The sequence below is a fragment of the Hyla sarda genome, chromosome 1 (assembly GCF_029499605.1).
Source record: "Hyla sarda isolate aHylSar1 chromosome 1, aHylSar1.hap1, whole genome shotgun sequence".
Taxonomy (NCBI): domain Eukaryota; kingdom Metazoa; phylum Chordata; class Amphibia; order Anura; family Hylidae; genus Hyla; species Hyla sarda.
Window position 1 is genome coordinate 213966601 of NC_079189.1, and position 21232 is coordinate 213987832.

The 21232-nt window shown below is 40.0% G+C and overlaps 1 protein-coding gene across 5 annotated transcripts in view; it reads left to right on the forward strand.

Annotated features, from left to right (window-relative positions):
• Nucleotides 1-21232, forward strand: part of LOC130363096 (probable E3 ubiquitin-protein ligase HERC6) — a 155279-nt gene that overhangs the window by 81898 nt on the left and 52149 nt on the right. For 4 of the 5 annotated variants that reach the window (XM_056568460.1, XM_056568477.1, XM_056568469.1 and 1 more), the window contains 11 exons: nucleotides 427-654; nucleotides 741-835; nucleotides 2643-2770; nucleotides 3826-3959; nucleotides 5629-5705; nucleotides 10563-10681; nucleotides 12092-12151; nucleotides 13146-13239; nucleotides 13701-13890; nucleotides 16406-16542; nucleotides 18031-18147. In XM_056568460.1, coding sequence (XP_056424435.1) covers nucleotides 427-654; nucleotides 741-835; nucleotides 2643-2770; nucleotides 3826-3959; nucleotides 5629-5705; nucleotides 10563-10681; nucleotides 12092-12151; nucleotides 13146-13239; nucleotides 13701-13890; nucleotides 16406-16542; nucleotides 18031-18147 — 1379 coding nt within the window. The remainder of the gene's footprint in view (nucleotides 1-426; nucleotides 655-740; nucleotides 836-2642; nucleotides 2771-3825; nucleotides 3960-5628; nucleotides 5706-10562; nucleotides 10682-12091; nucleotides 12152-13145; nucleotides 13240-13700; nucleotides 13891-16405; nucleotides 16543-18030; nucleotides 18148-21232) is intronic. The other variant, XM_056568453.1, reaches the window with a different exon arrangement.

Below are 21232 nucleotides of genomic sequence, written 5' to 3' on the forward strand. Positions count from 1 at the left end.
ACATATGCATCTCTTATTCCTGGGCTGCATGGACTCCATGAAGTTGTTAAAGGGGTACTCCACTGGCCAGAGTTCGGAACATTTAGATATAAACACTGTGTCCACACTACGGGGGTCAGCCATGCCCCCTCATGACTCCAGGCCAGACCCCTCAATGCAAGTCTATGGGAGGGGGTGTGACGGCCGTAACATCCTTCCCATAGACTTGCATTGAGGGTGTGTGGCTTGACATCACAAGGGGGCGTGGTCCACCACCGCAGCGCACACACATCGTTCATAACTAATAACATAATGTTCTGAACGCTGGCCAGTGGAGTACCCCTTTAAGGCTCCATCTATGATGCCTAATTTCCTAATATAAGAATATACTTTGGTGTGGGACATTTAATACTTTAGTATTCTTTGTATTATTTTTTTATTTTTCAGATGGCAGTGTTTTTTCATGGGGAAAGAATGATTTTGGTCAACTTGGACTGGGCAAACAGATGCCTAACCAAGCCAGCCCTCAACTCGTAAAGTCTCTGAAAGGAGTTCCTCTGGTTCAAGTCTCTGCAGGTGGTTCTCAGAGTTTTGCTCTGTCAATGTTAGGAATTGTGTTTGGCTGGGGAAAGAACAGTGCTGGACAAATAGGACATGAGACCAACCCTCCAAAAGGTAGATTGTGCTGATGGACATAATAGCCCACTCTGTGAATACATAGCTAAGAGAAACAATAACCTTTTTTTTATATTATTATTAAGCAGCTGTATTTAGACCACATGCAGTAAGTTCCTTGAGAGATAAATGTGTCAACTATATCAGTTGTGGAGATGAACACACGGCTGTATTAAGCAAGGTAAATATAACTTTTTATTCTAGATGCGCCCCGTATGTGAAGATGATTATAGTATGATTGTATATGATATACCGTACTTTAATAAATATATTGAGGTCTTACATGCTCCTAGTATTTTTACTTTCAGTAGTGTTATCTAGTTAGCACAGGAAGCAGATTTAAGTTTATATACTAATTATAGAAAAGTCCCTTTAACCCCTTAAGGACAGGCCATTTTTCATTTTTGCACTTTTGTTTTTCCTCCTCTCCTTCTAAAAATCATAACGCTTTCAATTTTCCACCTACAGAACCATATCAGGGCTTGTTTTTTGTGCCACCAAAAACAACCTCAATGATTTAACCACAAAAAAAACATTTGTGGGGCAAAATTTAAAACAAACCGCCATTTTGTAGCTTTGGGGACTTCCGATTGTACACAGTGCATTTTTTTTGTAAAAAATGACACTTTCGATTTATTCTGTAGGTCCATACGGTTACAAGGATACCTAATTTATATAGGTTTTATTTTATTTTACTACCTAAAAAAATTATAACTACATGCACCAAAGTTAGTATGTTTAAAATTGTCATCTTCTGACCCCTATAACTTTTTTATTTTTCCGGGGATGTATGAGGACTCATTTTTTTGCACCGTGATCTGAAGTTTTTGTATAGGTTCCATTTTTGTTTTGATGGGACTTTCTGATCACTTTTTATAAAAAATTTTTAGGGCATACAAAGTGACCAAAAATATGCAATTTTGGACTTTGATATATTTTTTTTACATAACCATCATTGACCGTGTGGTCAAATTAACATTATATTTTTATATTTCGGACATTTATGCATGCGGCAAAACAAAATATGTTTATTTTTATTATGTTTACAGATTTTGTATATGGAATTTGGGAAAAGGGGGGTGATTAAAACTTTTAATATGGAAGGGGTTAATGGGTGTTTTTTAAACTTTTATTCAACATTTTTTTTTAACTTTATTAGTCCCTTAGGGGACTTTTAGGAGGAATCTTTAGAATTCCTTATACAGGTCAATGTAGTTACATAGAACTACATTGATCTGTGTGCTCTGCACTCGATTGATAAAGCCTGGTTGAAGCTTTACCAACCAGTCCCTTGTGGTCCAGTTGGGGGGGAGGGGGGGGGAGATGTAATGTGATTAAGGGGAAAGGTATTTTTTTTAAGGGCAGAAGGAGTGTTAGGAGTAGTTAGGGAATATAATCTGAGTTAGTTTAGAAAATATGGTTTGATGACAGGTACTTTTTAAGACAACCTGAAGTTTTAGGCATTTTTTAGGTAATTTCCTCAGTTTTCATATATAGTTCTACTCATTCATTTATACAAATCTCACAATCTTACCTGTTGGATTCTTTAAAATCCTAAATTTGGCAGATCATAGAGAACCAACTTTTTCCAGCCATGTCAATATGTAGTTTCTAGTGCGTGGGCTAGTGATAACCCCTTCTTTTAAGTGAAAAATGTTAGACGGATGGGGGTCTGACCTCTGGGACCCTAACCTTTTGTAAGTATGAGGAACCATTTGCCCCTGTTCTTGACTGGAGAGCAGGAATAGAATAGAATGTGCTGTCTCTTTAATTAGGGTCTTGGAAATAGCTGAACGTGTTATCCACATAGTGTGGAAATAAGTCATATATGTGTGATTCTCCTTATCAGTGTTGTAGAATTTTTAACTGGCTCCTAAATATTAAATGTCACAAAATAACAAGATGGAAATATTTCAATTTTAATTCAATGACTTTTTTTTTTACCAGACTTAAATATTTCAATATTAATTCCATGTAAATTTTACCAGGAGGGCACTGTATACACTTTTGGAGATGGCACACAAGGACAGCTAGGGAAAAGTTCTGTCACTCACACTTCTGTACCTCAGAAGATAGAAGAATATGAAGGGCAGGTTTCACAGATAGCATGTGGAAGGTAAGCATTAAACTGTGCATTGCCTATGTTTGGCCGACAAGTCTGCTGCCGAAAGAAATGCCACAAAATGAAACCATGAGATATATAACACATGGCAATACATTATATATAGTAAAATATTGATCCTCACCATCCCCTGGGAATGTTTATGCCCCCAGGGATGGTGAAGGTGTGAAGTAATAAAGTCTGCCCTCTTGTCCCTTAAGTAGTTCCTCGGGCAGGGAGCTATACTTACCAGGTCCCATCACATCAGGCCGTAGTGATACTCCCTTGGGTTCGATGACAGCCAGAGACACTACTCTGCTCCCTAAACAAACGGAGCAGAGCAATGATGCTGGCCATGCCTGGGCTGTCAATCACAACGAGGGCGGAGTGATGACAGCCAAAAGACTGGGACTAAGTATAGCTCCCTGCCCAGGAGGACTAGGGGGGCGGCAGGGAGACTTTTTAACCTTATATCCTCACCATCCCTGGGGACAGAAACGTCCCCTGTGGATGATGAAGTTCAAGATTTTACTATACATTACGCGTTGCCCTCCGTTATATATAGTAAAATGACATGATTGGTTCCTTTTAAGATGTTGTGTAACATTTGCATCAATATGAAAAAACCTCTGAAACAAACAAATTATCAGATAAAGTACTTTTAATAGCAGAAATAAAAGCTCTGTGTGTTTAGACAAAGCTAAACTTCTTTAGCCATAAGGAGGACAGAAACATCAGAGGTTCTCTTGCCAAAATATTGACCCTTTGCTGTTTAAAGCTCATCATATGTCTCCACAGACTGTGTTCATACATCACTGCCGTGTAATATTTACTGCATGACAATTTACACAAACTGCTTGCAGTTCATCCGTAAACCACACTGACTCACAAGTCAGAGTAGTTTCAGCCACACCTCGACCATGACATGTGAACCCAGCCTTATGGAAGGCAGGAAGCTACTTTTAGGCTGGGGCTATATGGCACAACCATATGCATGAGTTGAAATTTCACGATCACTGGAACATCAGGGAGAATATTACAGAAATGAGTAGTATTTTTTGTGTTTCCAGCTACCACACACTTCTATATGTCTTTACATCTAATCAAATTGTGTCTCTTGGTCATGGAACACAAATGAAACTAGATGACCATCCACCAGAAGTGCCATTGCCATCTGATGTTGACAGCTTGTTCACATCAAAAGGTAAAAAGTTTTTCATTTTCAGATGTACATATCTTGCTTAATACTGAGGTTCTACAGCTACATCTGGTTGTCTGAGAGAGTAGCAGTTACATTGTAGCATTGCTGTTACTCATGCAAAATCTTTGTTTTATTATGGGGGAAAATGGGTATCTATGGCACTTTAGTCTGGGACATTAGGTCCATGGTCAAACCAGGACTTGCGGGTGCAGTATGGGTGCTAGAAATGTGGCGACTTTACACTAGTGTCAACATTGGTTCATAAACAAAGAAAACTAATGGTAGAAATTATTTGGTTTGTGTGACATGACTATATAATGGAGAAACAGCAAGTAAAATATTACAATTTTACCACATTTTCTGAATAGTTATTTTTTTTTGTACACTGCAAATATGCTTCTCCCTTTTTCAACTACCTTTTGTGTGCTCTCCTCTCTCTCTTTCTCTCTCTCTCTCTCTCTCTCTCTAGCCTGTGTGATTTGTTCTCCAAGGTTTCTCTTACCCCATTTACTCTTTGAGCTGGTGTTACTCATCTCTGCTACTATTTCGAACACTGATAGAATATTAAGTCCATTGTTTGGATGTATCTTATCACTCTCTCTTAGTAGTAGCCAAATTGTGGGAAATTTTATTGAAGACTAAACAGAAAGTTTCAGGAAACAAATAAACATTAAAATGTACCTGTCAGATCCCACATAAGAAAAAAAATAATTAAAGGAGTAAGGATAGGGGATAAGTTTCAGATCACGGGCCATAGGACTGCTGGGATCCCCACAATCTCTCATACGGGGCCCCGGCTCTCCTGACAAATAGTGTGTGTCGACCACCGCACGAAGTGGAGTCCAACATGCCCCCTTAATGCAGCGCTGTGGGAGAGCCGAAGATTGCCAAATGCAGCACTCTGGCTCTCACATAGAGTTGTATTGAGGTAGCGTGTCAGACAATGCTTCTTTGGTGGTAGACCCCCCCCCCCCCCTCAGACTGCCGGGGCCCTGTACGGGAGACCTTAGGATAGGGGATACGTTTTCATATCCTGGAGTACTCCTTTAATATGTTACTCCCTACCTAATTTTACATTAGCTCACAGTGTTAGAAATCCTCTCAGGGGAAGGGGGTGTGTCTCTCCCTTGTGGTGGGAGGTGATTGGTGCATCTGCTAATGCATCGTTGCCCATGAGTCATCTCTTGTCCATAACTCATGGACAAGCCTAATGCTGCTGCAGGACTGGTTAGTGTCCCAGTAGGTATGGGGACCCATAGTGCTGGAATTTTAGGGGCCGTTTTCTTTATTAAATATTTTTTTTTAAAAATTAACAACCATATTACAAAAGGTTTTTAATTTTTTTCAGTAATAACATATAAAGAGTTTTTAGATCTGGCAGTACCCATTTAAAAAAAGGTCTGTGCAAAGGTTTCTAGCCTTTAAGTATGGTGCTTCAAGAAAAACAAAACAAGAATTAATTAGATATATAAAAAGATTACAAGGTTATTCTGAAACTACACCATAAAGCACAAAATTAGCATATATTTGGTGTCATCCTGAAGGACAAAGCTGGCTGCATCCTTAAGAGGGTTAATAAATGCAGTAGAAATATAAAACTAGTTGTACAGTTATCAAGAAATGCATGAAAAATAAGGATTATGGATTACTAATGTAGACTTTCTTTTTCCAGACCTCAAGGACATTTATTTAAAGCAGATCTTTGCTGGGAACAATGTCAACTTTGCAACCTCTGCTTTACAACCACAGGTTTGTGACTTAAACAATCATTTAAGAGAATCTGATGGACATTTCCATTGTAATTATTCTTGCAACCTGTGAAGAGGAGTTGTCTAGTGTAACACAAAGCAGTTCTACTGTACTAAAAGTAATGCAACAATATACATTTATCTTTCCCACCAACAATGGTGATCATTTTTATGAATGTGCCATCTACAGTTAAATGGTAAACTACTTTTTATTTAAATTTATTAATCTGATTGTGCATTTAGATTAGACACTTTTTACTGCCTATTAACTATTTTTGCAAAGCCATACAGGGGCCATGGGCCCCAGGACGTTTATAAAGTTTTATTCCCTCTCACCCACGAAATGCACAAATGTGTTTTAATGGGATAGCTACTTTTACTATATTAGAACCATTTTGTGGCCCTTCTCCCCCGATAACTCAGTTTGGTAGGGCGTCCAGCTCAAAGAAGAGTTCTGGTTACAAACTTTTTTCATTTAAAGAGGTTATTTGGTTAAAACCTTTTTTATGCTATGTGCTCAAGCTCACCAATAAAATAAATAAAAACATACATACCTACCTTGCTCCCCGCCAGGCTTCAGTATCAGAGCGGCCCATCTGTGTTTACTGACACTTCTCAAAGCTGCAGTTTGTACCATGTTCAGCTGACGTAGCTTACAGTGCCTCTATGCCAATGCCTGACTGAGGTGGGACACTGCTGTGGCCAGTGATTGCAGGGCCGGTGCTAGGATTTTTATCTACACAGGCAAAGAGCCCCTGATCCCACTCCCTTCAACATATAATATATCCAGATTCATATGCCCCAATATTGTATGTAACCGTATCTTTTGGCACCTAAAAGCATAGTACAGGGGTACACATGGTCCCTGAGGCTCTGTAATACTGAGCTGCAGGGGTTATACAGCACATGCCAAAAGTGGTGTGTACAGTGGCTTAGACTCCTTTTTAACCCCCTTGCATTTTTTTTGTATATCAGGCTGTATAAGGGCTAATTTTTTGCTCTGTGCTCTGTAGTTTTTACCGGTACCATTGTGGTATTGATCAGACTTTTTGATTGCTTTTTACTTCATTTTTCTGGTATAGTATGTGATAAAAACAACGCAATTCTTGGGTTTGGTATTTTTTTTTTTTTTTTACATAAATGCCATTTACTGCACAGGATAAATAATGTTATATTTAATAGTTATAACAATTACTCATGTGGCAATACAAAATATATATGTTTTTATTATCTTTACACATTTTTATATGGAAGATGGGAAAATGGGGGTGATTCAAGCTTTTATTATTATGGAAGGGGTTAAACTTTATTTTTGCACACTTTTTGGTCCCTTTGGAGAATTTTATGAGGACACAGTCTAGAAATCAGGGACTGTTCAAAGGTCCCTTTAGATGCCGCTTTGACAGCAGCTTTCCATAGGGTTAATGGCCGGCTTCAGCGATCGCTGTATGCCTGCTATGAGCGGCAGCCGCCAGCTACTGAAATCAGCTGGGGGCTGCCCAGTTTGCAGGGGGCTCAAGTCAGTAGCCCGCTCCTTACACCCTGAGCGGCACCGTTATGGACTAGGTCCGTCATGGGTCGTGAGGGAGTTAAAGCACACATTCAATGTACCTACTATGTGTGCGAGGGACGTTGCTGCTGCACTGCTCTTCCAGTCATGTGACAGGATCAGCATAGAGCAATCCGGCAGCAACATCCCCTGCATAACGTGCACGCATGCAGCAGGTAAATTAACCCTTACTTCCCCACTTTGTTCTGCTGATGCCCTGTCTTTCCCAGTTCACAGCCACCTCAGCCCCCTGCCTGTCCGCAGTTAAATGTCTGAATCCCCTGCCATCTCAGCAGTGTCAGTGCCGGAAGGCAGCCGTCTTAGCTTCCCTACGCATGCGCCAGTCGTGACTGATTGCAAGAGAAGCACTGGGAGCTACATCAAATGTGACAATGAAAGCTCCAAGAAGCAAAGTATCAGTGCCTGCATACAGGGTACCTTGATACCGGAGACTGCAAAGATACAATATACTTCCTAGCACACATCCTTCTATCTAATCACAACTTTTACCCCTTCCTGAGCCAGTTACATCATGGGTTAGGTGAGGTAGTATGGTGCAGACACCTGCTGGTAATGAGCGATATTACACTCTGTTCCAAATTATTATGGAAATTATATTTTTCTCATTTACCTAAATAGTTGATGTAAATAACAGTCAGCATAATTCTCATATTTTCAACTAATAAGAGTACAATTCAAATTTTATTTAACAAACCTCCTAATGATAACAGTATTTTTTTAAACATTAAAAAACTTACAATGCACTGTTCCAAAATATTATGCACAGTAAGTTTCAAAAGCACTTTATAGCTAGTAAAGAACCAAAAATTGTCATTTGTTGTGTTTGCAGCATATTTACTGAAATCAAAAGATATTTCAATCAAACTTTTAACAACAATTTAACTTTTTAAAAATTTTAATAGGTCATGTTACATTTTAACATAGGACCCCTTATTTGATAGCTTCACAAGTCTTGCATCCTTTGAACTTCAAGTTCAAGACAGTTTCTGATTGAATTTGTTTGCAAGATGTCAGAATATGCTATATAGTATAACACAGCAGGTCACTGATTATTCCCTGGGCGGCTCCCATGCACTCAATCTAGGGGCTCCATCTTCCCCAGCATAAGTCCAAAATACACACAGATAAAGAATTTTGGATAAAGAATTTGGATGAATGCAATCCCCGTTTGCAGTGCATTCTTTTATCTGTTATATAAACAGGCTAGTACGGCCTGTTTGTATAACAGATAAAGAATTTTGGATAAAGAATTTGGATGAACGCAATCCCCGTTTGCAGTGCATTCTTTTAACTGTGTGTGTTTAAAGGGGTATTCCAGGCAAAACCTTTTTTTATATATATCAACTGGCTCCGGAAAGTTAAATAGATTTGTAAATTATTTCTATTAAAAAATCTTAATCCTTCCAATAGTTATTAGCTTCTGAAGTTTTCTGTCTAACTGCTCAATGATGATGTCACGTCCCGGGAGCTGTGCATGATGGGAGAATATCCCCATAGGAACTGCACAGCTCCCGGGACGTGAGTCATAAGAGAGCAGTTAGACAGAAAACAACAACTCAACTTCAGAAGCTAATAACTATTAGAAGGATTAAGATTTTTTAATAGAAGTAATTTACAAATCTGTTTAACTTTCCGGAGCCAGTTGATATATATATAAAAAAAGTTTTGTCCTAGAATACCCCTTTAAGATGTCAGAATAGCCATCCAGAGCTGCTATTTGGATGTAAACTGCCTCCCACCCTCATAGATCTTTTACTTGAGGATGCTCCAAAGGTTCTCAATATGATTGAGGTAAGGGGAGGATGGAGGCCACATGATGACTTTCTCTTCTTTAAACCCCATATCAGCCATTGATGCAGAGGTATTCTTTGCAGCATGAGATGGTGCATTGTCATGCATGAAGATGATTTTATTACGGAAAGCATAGTTCCTCCTCCTGTTCCAGGGAAGAAAGTGGTCATTCAGAAACTCCACATACTTTGTAGAGGTCATCTTTACATCTTCGGGGACCCTAAAGGGGCCGACCAACTCTCTTCCCATGATTCTGTCCCAAAACACCACTGCCTTGCTGACATCGCAACCTTGTTGGAACAGGGTGGCCGTCTACCAACCATCCACTACTCCATCCATCTGGACCATCCAGGGTTGCACAGCACTCATCAGTGAACTGGACTGTTTGAAAATGAGTCTTCATGTATTTTTCTGCCCAATGCAGCCATTTCTAATGTGAGCATTGGTTAGTAGTGGCCGAATAGGTTTTAACACAGTTGCAAGACTTTGGAGGACTCTACACCTTGATGTCCGTGGGACTCCAGAGGCACCAGCAGCTTCAAATATCTGTTTGCTGCTATGTAATGGTATTTTAGCAGCTGCTTTCTTGATCCAATGCATGGATCTGACAGAAATCTTCCTCAATGTGCCTTTATCTGCCCAAACCCGTCTGTGCTCTGAATCAGTCACAAATCTCTTAATAGTGCGATGATCACGCTTAAGGTTTCGTGAAATATCTAATGTTTTCATACCTCGTCCAAGGCATTGAACTATTGCACTCTTTTTGGCAGCAGAGAGGTCCTTTTCTTCCCCATATTGTTTGAAAATGGTGCTCTGCTACCTTTTGTAGTTTTTCCTTAAATTGGGCTCACCTGGCAATCTAATTATCACAGTAGTCCGAGATTGTTTTTAGTGATCAAAAGAGCCCTGAGACACAATGCCATCCATGAGTTAAACTGAAATCAAAATATTTAATCTTTTGTGACACTTATATAGAATGTGCAAAATAATTTCCTTTTTCCCTATTTCCCCTCAAAAATGTCACATCCTAGAATAAAATGGAATGGTCAAAATGTCACATCTATGCAAAATTGCCACCAGTATAAACTCCAGAATATTTTTTTTATGGTAGCGCAAAACAAAAAGTATCCAAATTTGGTATTGTTAGAATCATACTGCCCCATAGAATAGTAAAAAGTACAACTTGTCCTGCAAAAAATTAGGGTCCCCATACTAGCCACCTCCGACAAGAAATAACCCTTCATATCTGGACACCTCTGGCAGCTGTAACATGATCCTTCATTCTAGAGATAGGTAATGATTCCAGAGGTGGAACCCGTATATCTATTAGACATTTATAGCATATCCTGTGGATAGGCCATAAATGTTTAAGATGGGAACACCCCTTTAATGATTTGTCAACAAAGTGACTGGTAGTTTCTGCAGGAAGAATATTAATTTATTTTTCTTCATTCACTGATACAGTTTCTAATTTAATGCTTCTGTTTTGTCTTGTAGATCCATACTATTACTCTAATGACTGATAGCTTACAAAAAATTTGCCGACTCAACGACACTGTGGTAAAGAACTGGATAGACGCAAAACCTGGAAAACCAAAGCATCAGGATGCAAAAAGGTTTTCATCAGCCATTGTTTCATGTAACAAGTAAACTGCAAAGTAACAGAGGTAGCAGTCTAGAGGGCCTATACGCATGCTGAAATTTCCAAGTGAAATTTGGCAAAAAAAAATGAATGGCTCAAAAAATGTACCAGAATAAATAAATAGATCCAAAAACAGTTTGGGAAAATTCTTATTTGTCAGCTGACTGCATCTTTTCTGTGGCCAATAAAATTATTGTAATCGGCCACATTTCGCCCCGGTATGAAAAGGGGATGTGTGACCCACAATGATTAATGGGCTACTCTGCCCCTAGACAATTTATCCCCTATCCAAAGAATAAAGGATAAGATGTCTGATCGCTGGCAGTCTGGCCATTGGGACCCCCCCGCGAACTCCGTCCTGGCAGCCCAGTAATCTACTGCACGGAGTGAGCTTCGCTGTGTGCCGGATTACAAGAGGCCACAGCTATTACACCTCCTTCCATATACATTAATGGAGGGGGTTGACGACCACAGCTGCACGGAGCCTAGCACAGACGGCGTTACAAATAAATGTTCAGAATGCCGGGTTGTTGTGCCTGAGAGTGTGGGGGGTCCATCCAAACCACCTGCAATAGGACATCTTATCCCCTATCCTTTGGATAGGGGATAAGATGTCTAAAGGCGGAGTACTTTTTAAAGGGGTATTTCAGGGAAGTACCCAAAGCTCCAAAGTCACCACACTACCTGGATATGTTCCCTGTAAACCATTCTGCCTGATACGTGTTGGCTCCTGTGGCCTCTGTTGTCTTCTCTGGCTGCTTGATATAATTTGCCATCCTTATTTCCCCTTGCCTACATCTACTAGCAATCATTGCAGCTCTGCTCTGCTAGCCCCCATCTTCCTGCTCTGAGCAGCAGAAATAGGTTCAGTGTCTGATTGGCTGAGGCTGTACACACCTCCCAGTACTCAGCATCATAGAGAATATGACTCAACAGTGCAGGGCAGAACCCACATGGTCTATTGCTCTCGGGAGGGTGGGGGTTGCTTTGGATAGAGACAGATTGGATGGCTGGATGATGTCATTCCCTCACTTAATGCATGTAAGTGACAATGAAAGAGGGGAAACTTCTCTATAGAGCTATGAGTGATTTAGACGTGAGCAATCCAGTGATTATTTGTGTGGCCTGGCAAGTGCAAGCTGTTTGAAGGCGTATTAATGGACGAGCAATCATTCTCATTCAGTGCTCTTTATCGTGCACTGAATCTTTTTCACATGTCAAAAAAGACGGAAAATACTACATGGGAACATAGCCTTAAACAGTGCCTATTTAGATGAATGGACAACCATTAATTACATCTGAGTCTCCCCCGAGTGGAGGTTGCTCTTTTGCTTCAAAAAATGATAGATGATGCCTTGATAATAACCACATTTCTCTTTTTCAGGGAAATAATCACAATTTTTTCATCACCTGCTTGTCTGACTGCAGGTTTTGTAAGTAACAGGTATGGGGAAAAAAATTTGTTTACTATTATTTCTACACAACAACGGGTATAGTTTGACAATAACCATATGAATCCATTACATAGTGTAGTATATGACAGAATTACACACTCAGTGGTACATCTACGTATTTATTTTCCATCCTAATACTATTATATTGCTACAGTATAATAACATAAAAGAATTACTTTGTTTTTCGTGTATAGAAAATGTGAGTAGACTGCAAAGTGAACCTCATAATAAAAGAGAGTGTCCCCTATTTAATTTTTTTTATTGCTATGATGCATCTAAAATAAAAAATGAGGCAACTGTGAAAATAGTTTTGATTATAAATATTTTGGTTTTGCATTTACAGTTCCTATATTTGTCTTCTTGGTAAAGATTTCAGTCTTCCTTTGTAATCTGAACCTACGGTTATACCCCCTTCCATCTGTCCTCCACTTCTTTCTAATATACATTAGAAAAACAAAAATAGGGGACAAACTGAAAGGGGGTGGCTATATTATTAGACTAAACAGGGTTTGTTTCATGGCCTATTAAGTTATAGGGGGAGATTTTTCAAAATGTGTGCAGAGGAAACGTGGTGCAGTTGCCCATAGCAACTGTTTCTTTAAAGGACAAGTCTCATGATCAAAAACTTATCCCCTCTCCGAAGGACAGGGGATACATTTTAGATTTCGTGGGTCCGAGAGCTTGAGCCCCCCGCGATCTCCTGTCTGGAGCCCCAGTTCGCTAGCACAGGAGCGCGTCATGACCCCCGCCTGACGTGGAGGCCTCCACGCCCCCTCCACATAGCTCTATGGGAGAGCTGAAGATTGCCGAATGGCTCTCCCATAGAACTATATGGACCATACACGGAAGCCGACCTCAACTCTACCTGTGTATCTTCATTGAATTCTAGTTTATAAAATGCCTGACAACAATACACACATCAATAGACCTCTTAGCTAATATATACTGTAACTGAATTATCCTTCTCTGTTCAATCCTCCATAGAGCTGCTTCATCTGACACATCTCCAATAGTGGATCTTCATGTTGCAAATGAACTTTTTACAAAACTGTGCCAACACAAGTGGATTGCTGATATTGTAAGTATTGTACCAAAAATTACTTGGGGGGGGGGTGCTTGTGGACAGTAAACTTAACTTTGTGACCAGTTCACAAAGTCATGGGATGTATCAAAAGAAACATAGAGGTTTGTGACAAGGACATAGTTTTGCCTCTGTATAAATGATTAGCCAGACCACAAGTATTGTGTACATTTTTTGGTCTTGTATATAAGAAGGACATGGCTGAACTAGAGAAGGTGCAGAGGAGGGCAACCATGGCTATTAAGGGAATGTGTGGATTAGAATACCAAGACAGGTTATCAAGCTTAGGGTTATTTAGTTTGAAGAAAAAGGTGATCTTTCTATGCCAAGGCCTGTAATGTCAACAAGGGGGCATATTCTCACATATATATATTCTCATTATATGCAGCCCAGCTCAGGGGCTTTAGTGTAAGCAATACATTTCTTCGAAGTCTAAACTGTTGTATCTTTTTTTCTAGATATACTCCAGTTTGAAAAATGAGCTGATACCAGCACTTGAGAGTTTTCCAAATCTCTTTGCGGCTCTGGCTGCATTTTTAGTAATCCCAGAATGCCCTATAATGCATGATGCAACCATCTGCTTTCCGTTAACAGTTTCGTTGGCACTGGCTATCAACAGTCTAAGCTCAAACGCTGTAAAAATGTTGGGTATGTTCTTGGGTATTAGTAGAAAACAATCTTCATCGAATGTCATTGACATTGTGTATAATATGTTCCAGTGGCAAAATCTACAGTGGGTGCAAAGGGAGCTGGTGCACCAGAGCCTTAATGCACCTCTGCCTCATAAGAATATCCCAGTATTGTACATGGCACAAAGTAGGCATGGGGCCCTGTTACCAGAGGCGTAGCTTATAGTTTCTGGGCCCTGATTCAAAATCTGCAACAGGGCCCCATATGCTACCTCTATAGCCACGCCTCTGCCTGTTACAGAACCAGATGCTGCAAGTTATGCCTCATATAAATGTCATTGATGAGGGAAGGTCTCTGCTTAGGATTACCCTATATAAACTGAAGTGAAAGGCAGCTAGAAAGATTCCCTGGCAGGCTCCATGTGTTTTATTGTCATCCATTTATTTGTGACCATGTGATCAGGTGATATCACTCCCAGACCTATGGCAGTTAACTGACCAACGTTGATAGGTTGATTTGAGTGAGGTAATTGAGTCCTGTTAGAAAAACGTCTTTAAAGGCTACAGTATGTCTACCTGTGCAGCCATTTTCAAACTGCTTTAATCAATCAAAAAAGGACATTTTTTTTATTGCTACATTTCACACACCAGTCTTAGGGTGCTTTCACACCACGTTTTCAGCCTACGGCTGCCAGATCCGTCTGTGGGAGGGGAAAACCATGCGCTCCCGTACCCCAGCTGGACCGGCGCTGAAATCCATTGACTTTAATGAGCCAAACGGAGTCACTATTTGACACCGGTCGGTTCATTTTCGACCCGTATCCGGTTTTCTGACCGGACCTAAAACCGTAGTATACTACGGTTTTAGGTCTGGTCACAAAACCGGATAAGGAGCAGAATTGAGCCGACTGGAGTCAAACGGTGACTCTGGACAGTTCATTAAAGTCAATATATTTCAGTGCCAGTCCAGCTGGGTTACAGGAGTGCCCGGTTTTCCCCTCCCCCAGCCGAATCCAGCAGCTGTAGGCTGAAAATGTGGTGTGAAAGCCCCCTAAAGGGGTATTCCGGTGGAAACCATTTTTTTAAATCAACTGGTGCCAGAAAGTTAAACAGATTTGTAAATTACTTCTATTTAAAAATCTTAATCCTTCCAGTACTTATCAGCTGCTGTATACTACAGAGGAAGTTCTTTTCTTTTTGAATTTCTTTTCTGTCTGTCCACGGTGCTCTCTGCTGACACCTCTGTCCATGTCAGGAACTGTCCAGAGCAGGAGCAATTCCCTATAGCAAACCTCTCCTGCTCTGGACAGTTCCTGACATGAACAGAGGTGCCAGAAGAGAGCACTGTGGTCAGACAGAAAGATTCAAAAAGAAAAGAACTACCTTTGTATTATACAGCAGCTGAAATACTGGAAGGATTCAGATTTTTAAATAGAAGTAATATACAAATCTGTTTAACTGTCTGGCACCAGTTGATTAAAAAAAAAACCTTTAAATGGGCACTGTCATGAAATCTAAAAATTGATATGTTGTAGTACTTAAGTACTACAAAATATCTCTAATATACTTTAATTAAAAAAAGTGATTTTAAACAAGTTTAAAATCACTTTTAAATTCGGCCACTAGGGGTCGCCCTCCTAGTGGCCGAATGCATTCTGCAGTGACGTCACTACTGGATTTCGACTCATTTCAGCCTGGCAATGAGTCGAAATCCAGTCACTGCGGTGCTCGCTCCCGCCTGTCAATCAGACAAGCGAGAGCGAGCACGCTGATAGCTGGGGCTGCGCGCATTGGCCAGCTCCACTGGCCTCGCGCGCGGCCCCGCCCACCAACCCCCGTTACCCTGTCCGGAGGCCGTTACCCTGTCCGGAGGCAGCTCATTGATCCTCTGGTAAGTCTTCACCACTGGAGGAATTGGGTGGGGGAAGCGGGGTTCGGGGGAGCGCCGCCGCTCAGCACTAGAGGTATAGGGGTGGGGAGCGGGGTTCGGGAGAGCGCTGCCGCCGCTGCTGCTGCTGCTACCGAAGTAGCACTGCTGCGCTAATAAAGTTATTGTTTTCACCACAGGGTGCCTCCAGCTGTTTCACCACTACAACTCCCAGAATGCCCTGACAGCCAGTAGATGTCAGGGCAAGCTGGGAGTTGTAGTGGTGAAACAGCTGGAGGCACCCTGTATAGTGAGCTAAGGGCGGAAGTCCCATCCCCAGCAGGCATCAGTGACGTGGTGCCTGCTGGGGAAGTCTGCCTGGTAGTGAGCACACTACCAGGCAGACAAAAAGGGATTTTAATATAGTAAAAAAAAATGTAAAGGGAGGGAGGGGGTTAGGGAGAGATGGGCAATAGGCAGGGACAGAAAGAAAGAAAAAATGGATGGTGGGAGCTACCCTTTAAGACTGGTGTGTGAAATGTCACAATTAGTAAACTCCTGCTAAAGTGTATATTATAAAGGTACATAGGTTTTCCACTTACCATTTAACATGTACATACAACAGTATCTTACTTTCATAACTGTGAAATTCTCTGTTATTTATCAGAGACTTTATGGTCATCTTTGCCTGAACCTTCTCTAACAAAGCAAATCCAAGTGTTTAAAATAGCCTTGGTATTGTCTGTGTTCACTAAGAAGGAGTCTCCTAAACATTCATTAGAAGTACTAAAGAAGCTTTATAAGGTGAGTGTGCTATGGATTGGTATCTCTTTGACCCCATATGTAAAACAGCATTTGTTAGGTTTTGCTTTATGATAACAGATAGATATGTTATTCTTAAAACAGATTAAGAAGTATTATATTAAACATAGCTCAAGGATTCATGTATAGACTCAATCATAATCTTAATCACCAAAAGCAATAAGTTACATAAATACAGGTATCAGCTACCTACAACCTATAGACAGATGCCATGTGTGATTTCAAGGCTCATATGGTCCACTTACGTGCCATCTGTGCAGCCAAGGCATCAGTGAAAGGCCAGCTACGTTTGATACATGGGATACAGTGACCACCTCTATGTCACTGCTCAAACATAATAATAATAATTTTATTTATATAGCGCCTACAGATTCCGCAGCACTTACAATTATGTGGTACAAACAAAAAAAAACATTTAATATAACAGTTAAACCAATACACCTGTACTATGAAACATAACAATCCCTCTTTCACATCTTGATCCAAATACTTATGTTATAAAAAATATATATATATTGGATGAAAACACAGTCCCCAAAAACATCTCTGACAGCATGCAGACTGTCCACATGCTTTGTCCTATGTCTATGCTATGGCTAATTGATGAAGGTGTCCATGATTATGAACAAAACTGCGTTAAGTGATATGATTTTATATTGTTATTTGGCTATTGTAGTTATGTTACTTCAGTAAGTACTTATTATTAGTGTTGATTACAAATATCCGCAATTCGAATATTTTTTGCGAATTTTGCAAAATCATGAATATGGCGAATATAGCGCTATATATTCGCAATTACAATTATTCATAATCTATATGAGATAGATAGGTATGCGCATGCGAATTTGCGCAAAGCGAAAATGACCACTAATATATCAGATATGCGAATTTCGAGAATATACGACGAATATTTGTCCATATATTCGCGAAATATCGCAAATTCGAATATGGCATATGCATCAAGTCCCAGCAAGGCAACAGGCTCTCAATGGTTTATCTGCACTTTCTCTTCCCTGATCTGTACTGTAAAGGATATTACCATCATTCCTGCCTCAGTAAAAGAGAGTTTTCTGTAACCCTGCATCTGTGGTCAATATTGCCTCCAGCTCTTGGCCCAGGAGAACTATCTAATCCTAGGAGCGTGGTGGTTAATGCTATCCTGGCGTTAAAAAACTGTACATCACCCCAGTAGTACACCACAGATAGATTTCTAAATTAATAGGAGCTTTCCTCTGGCTAGGCCATTAATCACTGATCAGCAGGGTGCCATCATCACCACCAACCAGCTGTTTGGCACAATGGCAGCCATCAATTAAAGTATCCTGGAAAAACCCTTTTAAGAAACTATAGCTTTAGGTGTAGAGTAAGATTTATGCTTAACTTCTTATTGCAGCAGCATGTATATTTATGCTTAAATTCTTATGTGGCAGCATATATTTAAACTTCTTGTCATATATATTTGTGACGCAGGCAAACATGAAAGCTGGCTATAAAGTACCAATACCTTACTTCTGCGTACCTGAAGTCTCCAGTGTAATCATCATCCCTGTTGACCTTAACAATTGGCGTATCTGGCAAAGACAAACTGTGAGTAAACTATTTCAGTTACTAGAAATAGTATTCTATTCTACATAAAAGTATGTTTATAGACCAAGACATGTATTTGGCTTCTCTATACATAAAGCAACTTCTATGAATATGTTGCAGAAAGGACCTTTATTACATAGGATAAACACCATCTTTCTGTATAGCACTTGGTGTCAGTGTGTCAGGGTTTATGCTCTATCGTCTTATAAAGATAATGAAGAGATGTGCTGTACTTGGGGCCGGCCCTACAATGGGTCCCGCTGGGTCCAATGGACCCAGGCAGCATCTTCACAAGCAGTACATTTTTTTAACCTGCAGGGCTGGTTTCTCTTGGGAAAACAAAATGAGTGGTGATGCATACAACATACCCATCGCCACTCACAGTACTGTACAGGAGCAGGGGACAGCAGTAATCCCTGCTCTTGTACTTGGTGGAGTGGCACAGTACTCTGCAGGCCGTGGGCAATGATGTAATTGCATTGTGCATAGCTTCCCAGAGAAGTCCTGCGTTGGAGCCTATACCAGAGGAGCGCAGGGAAGGTGAGCTACATTTTTATCATTTTTTCTTTATTTAGTGGGAACCTGTATAACTGCTGGGGGCTTCCCTACCTACCAAATTACAGGGGGCTTCCCTAACTACCTAAGTACTGAGGGCATAACCCTTTAAGGAGCCCATTTTGGCCTTAAAGACAGAGACAATTTTATTTTTGCATTTTCGTTCCTTGATTCTAAAAATCATAACTCTTTAATATTTTCATCCACAGACGAGTATTGTTTTTTTTTTTGTGTGCGACCAGTTGTCCTTTGTAATGACATCACTCATTTTACCATAAAATGTATGGAGCAATCAAAAAAATACTATTTGTGTGGGGAAATTGAAAAGAAAACCGCAATTTTGATAATTTTATAAGGTTTCAATAACATTGGGGGAGATTTATCACTAATGATCTTGGCTAGATCATTTTTGAGATGCGTTTTTTTTGGCGGTGCTGCTCCAAATTTATCTTATTGTCGCAGAGACCATGATAAATTTTGCACAGATCTGCACCTAGATCATTTTCTACCCTGCTTTCAGATCATGTCTATCCTGCTTCTAAGGCTAGGATTCACTGAAAAAACGCCAGTGCAATTTCCTGCATCTGACGTTTTTTGCATTTGAGTGGAAAATGTATTTCTAGGTACAAAAAAAGGATGCAGTAGAGATGTGAAAAAATTTATTTAACGAAATTTTTATTTTTTATAACAAAATTTTAATAAATTTTTAATAAAGTGTGTTTGTGTTTCACTTTTTTCTCTCTCTTTTTTTTAAAACATTTTTTAGGTAGTACTACTACTCCCATCATGGAACACACTGTTCCATGATGGGAGTAGTAGTACCTGTACTAATAGACATATAGCCCTGGGTGTGCGATATTGCAGAGATGCGGAGCGGCTCTATACAGTGCTCGCATCTCTGCACTATATTCCGGCCAGTGATGTGAATAGAAATTCACATCACTCATTCATATTTTCCGGCCAGAGTGGGGATTGGCCGGATGGTGGCAGCCAATCATCTCTCTCAGAAGGAAATATGAATGAGTGAGTGGCCGGCCGGAGTACAGAGCAGAGATGCAAGCGCTGTAAAGAGCCTATCCGCATCTCTGCAATAGATAGGATGATTGCCTCGGGTGTCAAAAGTGACACTTGCTGTGATCTGTCCCTTACTGCAGGTACTACTACTCCCAACATGGAGCACACTCTCCATGCTGGGAGCTGTAGCACCTGCATTAATAGACCGATCGCAGTGAGTGTAACTTCTGACACCTGTTGCAATCTGTCTATTAATGCAGGTACTAAAGCTCCCAGCATGGTGCAGAGTGTGCTCCATGTTGGGAATAGTAGTACCTGCAGTTAAGGAAAGATCACAGTGGATGTCACTCCTGACACCCGCTGTGATCCTCCAGTATAATGTTTAGCTGTGGCCGGCCGCTCTTCTATGGTCCCCTGCACTGATGTAGATATACACCTGTTGATATTTCCCGCAGAGTTGTGATTGGCTGGAACCATCTGGCCAATCACAGCTCTCTGTGGGAAATGTGAATAGATGTATATATACGGTACAGTGTGTTCCATGCTGGGAGTAGTAGTACTACCTAAACAATTTTAAAAATAACACTACATTTTTTTTATTGTCGGCTACATTTTTAGGGCCCTGTCCGCACACATAAATTGATCCCTGTTTAAAAATTTATAAAAGTTTTGTTATAAAAAAGATTAATTTCGTTAAATACAATTTTTCCATCACTTCTGTATCTTTTTTATTATTATTTTTTAATGGTACCCTATGACATTTTATTACAAAAAGGTATCTCCATCACTTTTTTTGGATCGCTTAAGTCCAAAAAAAGAATTAAAACCGCCTGCAAAAACGCCAAAGGAGAAGTAATTTTTTTTAGACCTGGTTTGCACCATTTGTGTAAAAATTTGCGGAAAAATTAAAAACACGCAGATAATAAATTTGTGACCACTGCATCCGTCACTTTAAAAAATTGTCTAGCAAGACCAAATGATCAAAATGACGGATTTAAGAACTTGTAAAAAAAAATATATATATATATATATATCTTAAACCCCTATTAACCCAAAACTGAGTGTCTTTAATTATATATTTTCCCATAGTGGTGTGCAATTAAAACTACCTTTAATTTTGCAAATGTTTTTTATATTCCCCCCACACTCTATTATATAAATGTGCTTAGGTATTTTTCCTAACCAAGTGAGAGGTCAAAAAACCTGCCTCCAACAGCTCAAATATATCCTTATAGTGTTTAGAAATAGAAAAGAAGTGAAGTAATATCTCACTCCCATGATATCCTCAACTCATCTATCTCACAATATCCTGTAATTTTATTGCCAAAAAGTACAGAAAAAAATCTGATAGTGCCTAACCTCCATCATGTTACTTTAGTGTCATATACGTGTATTTTTTTCTTGTGCACTTCCTCCCCCATAGTAAGGAGTTTAATAACGAAATTAGTGCTTGAAACCACTTATCAGTTATCCAGATTGGGGATGCATTTAAAACAAAAAGAATTTGTGGGAGAAT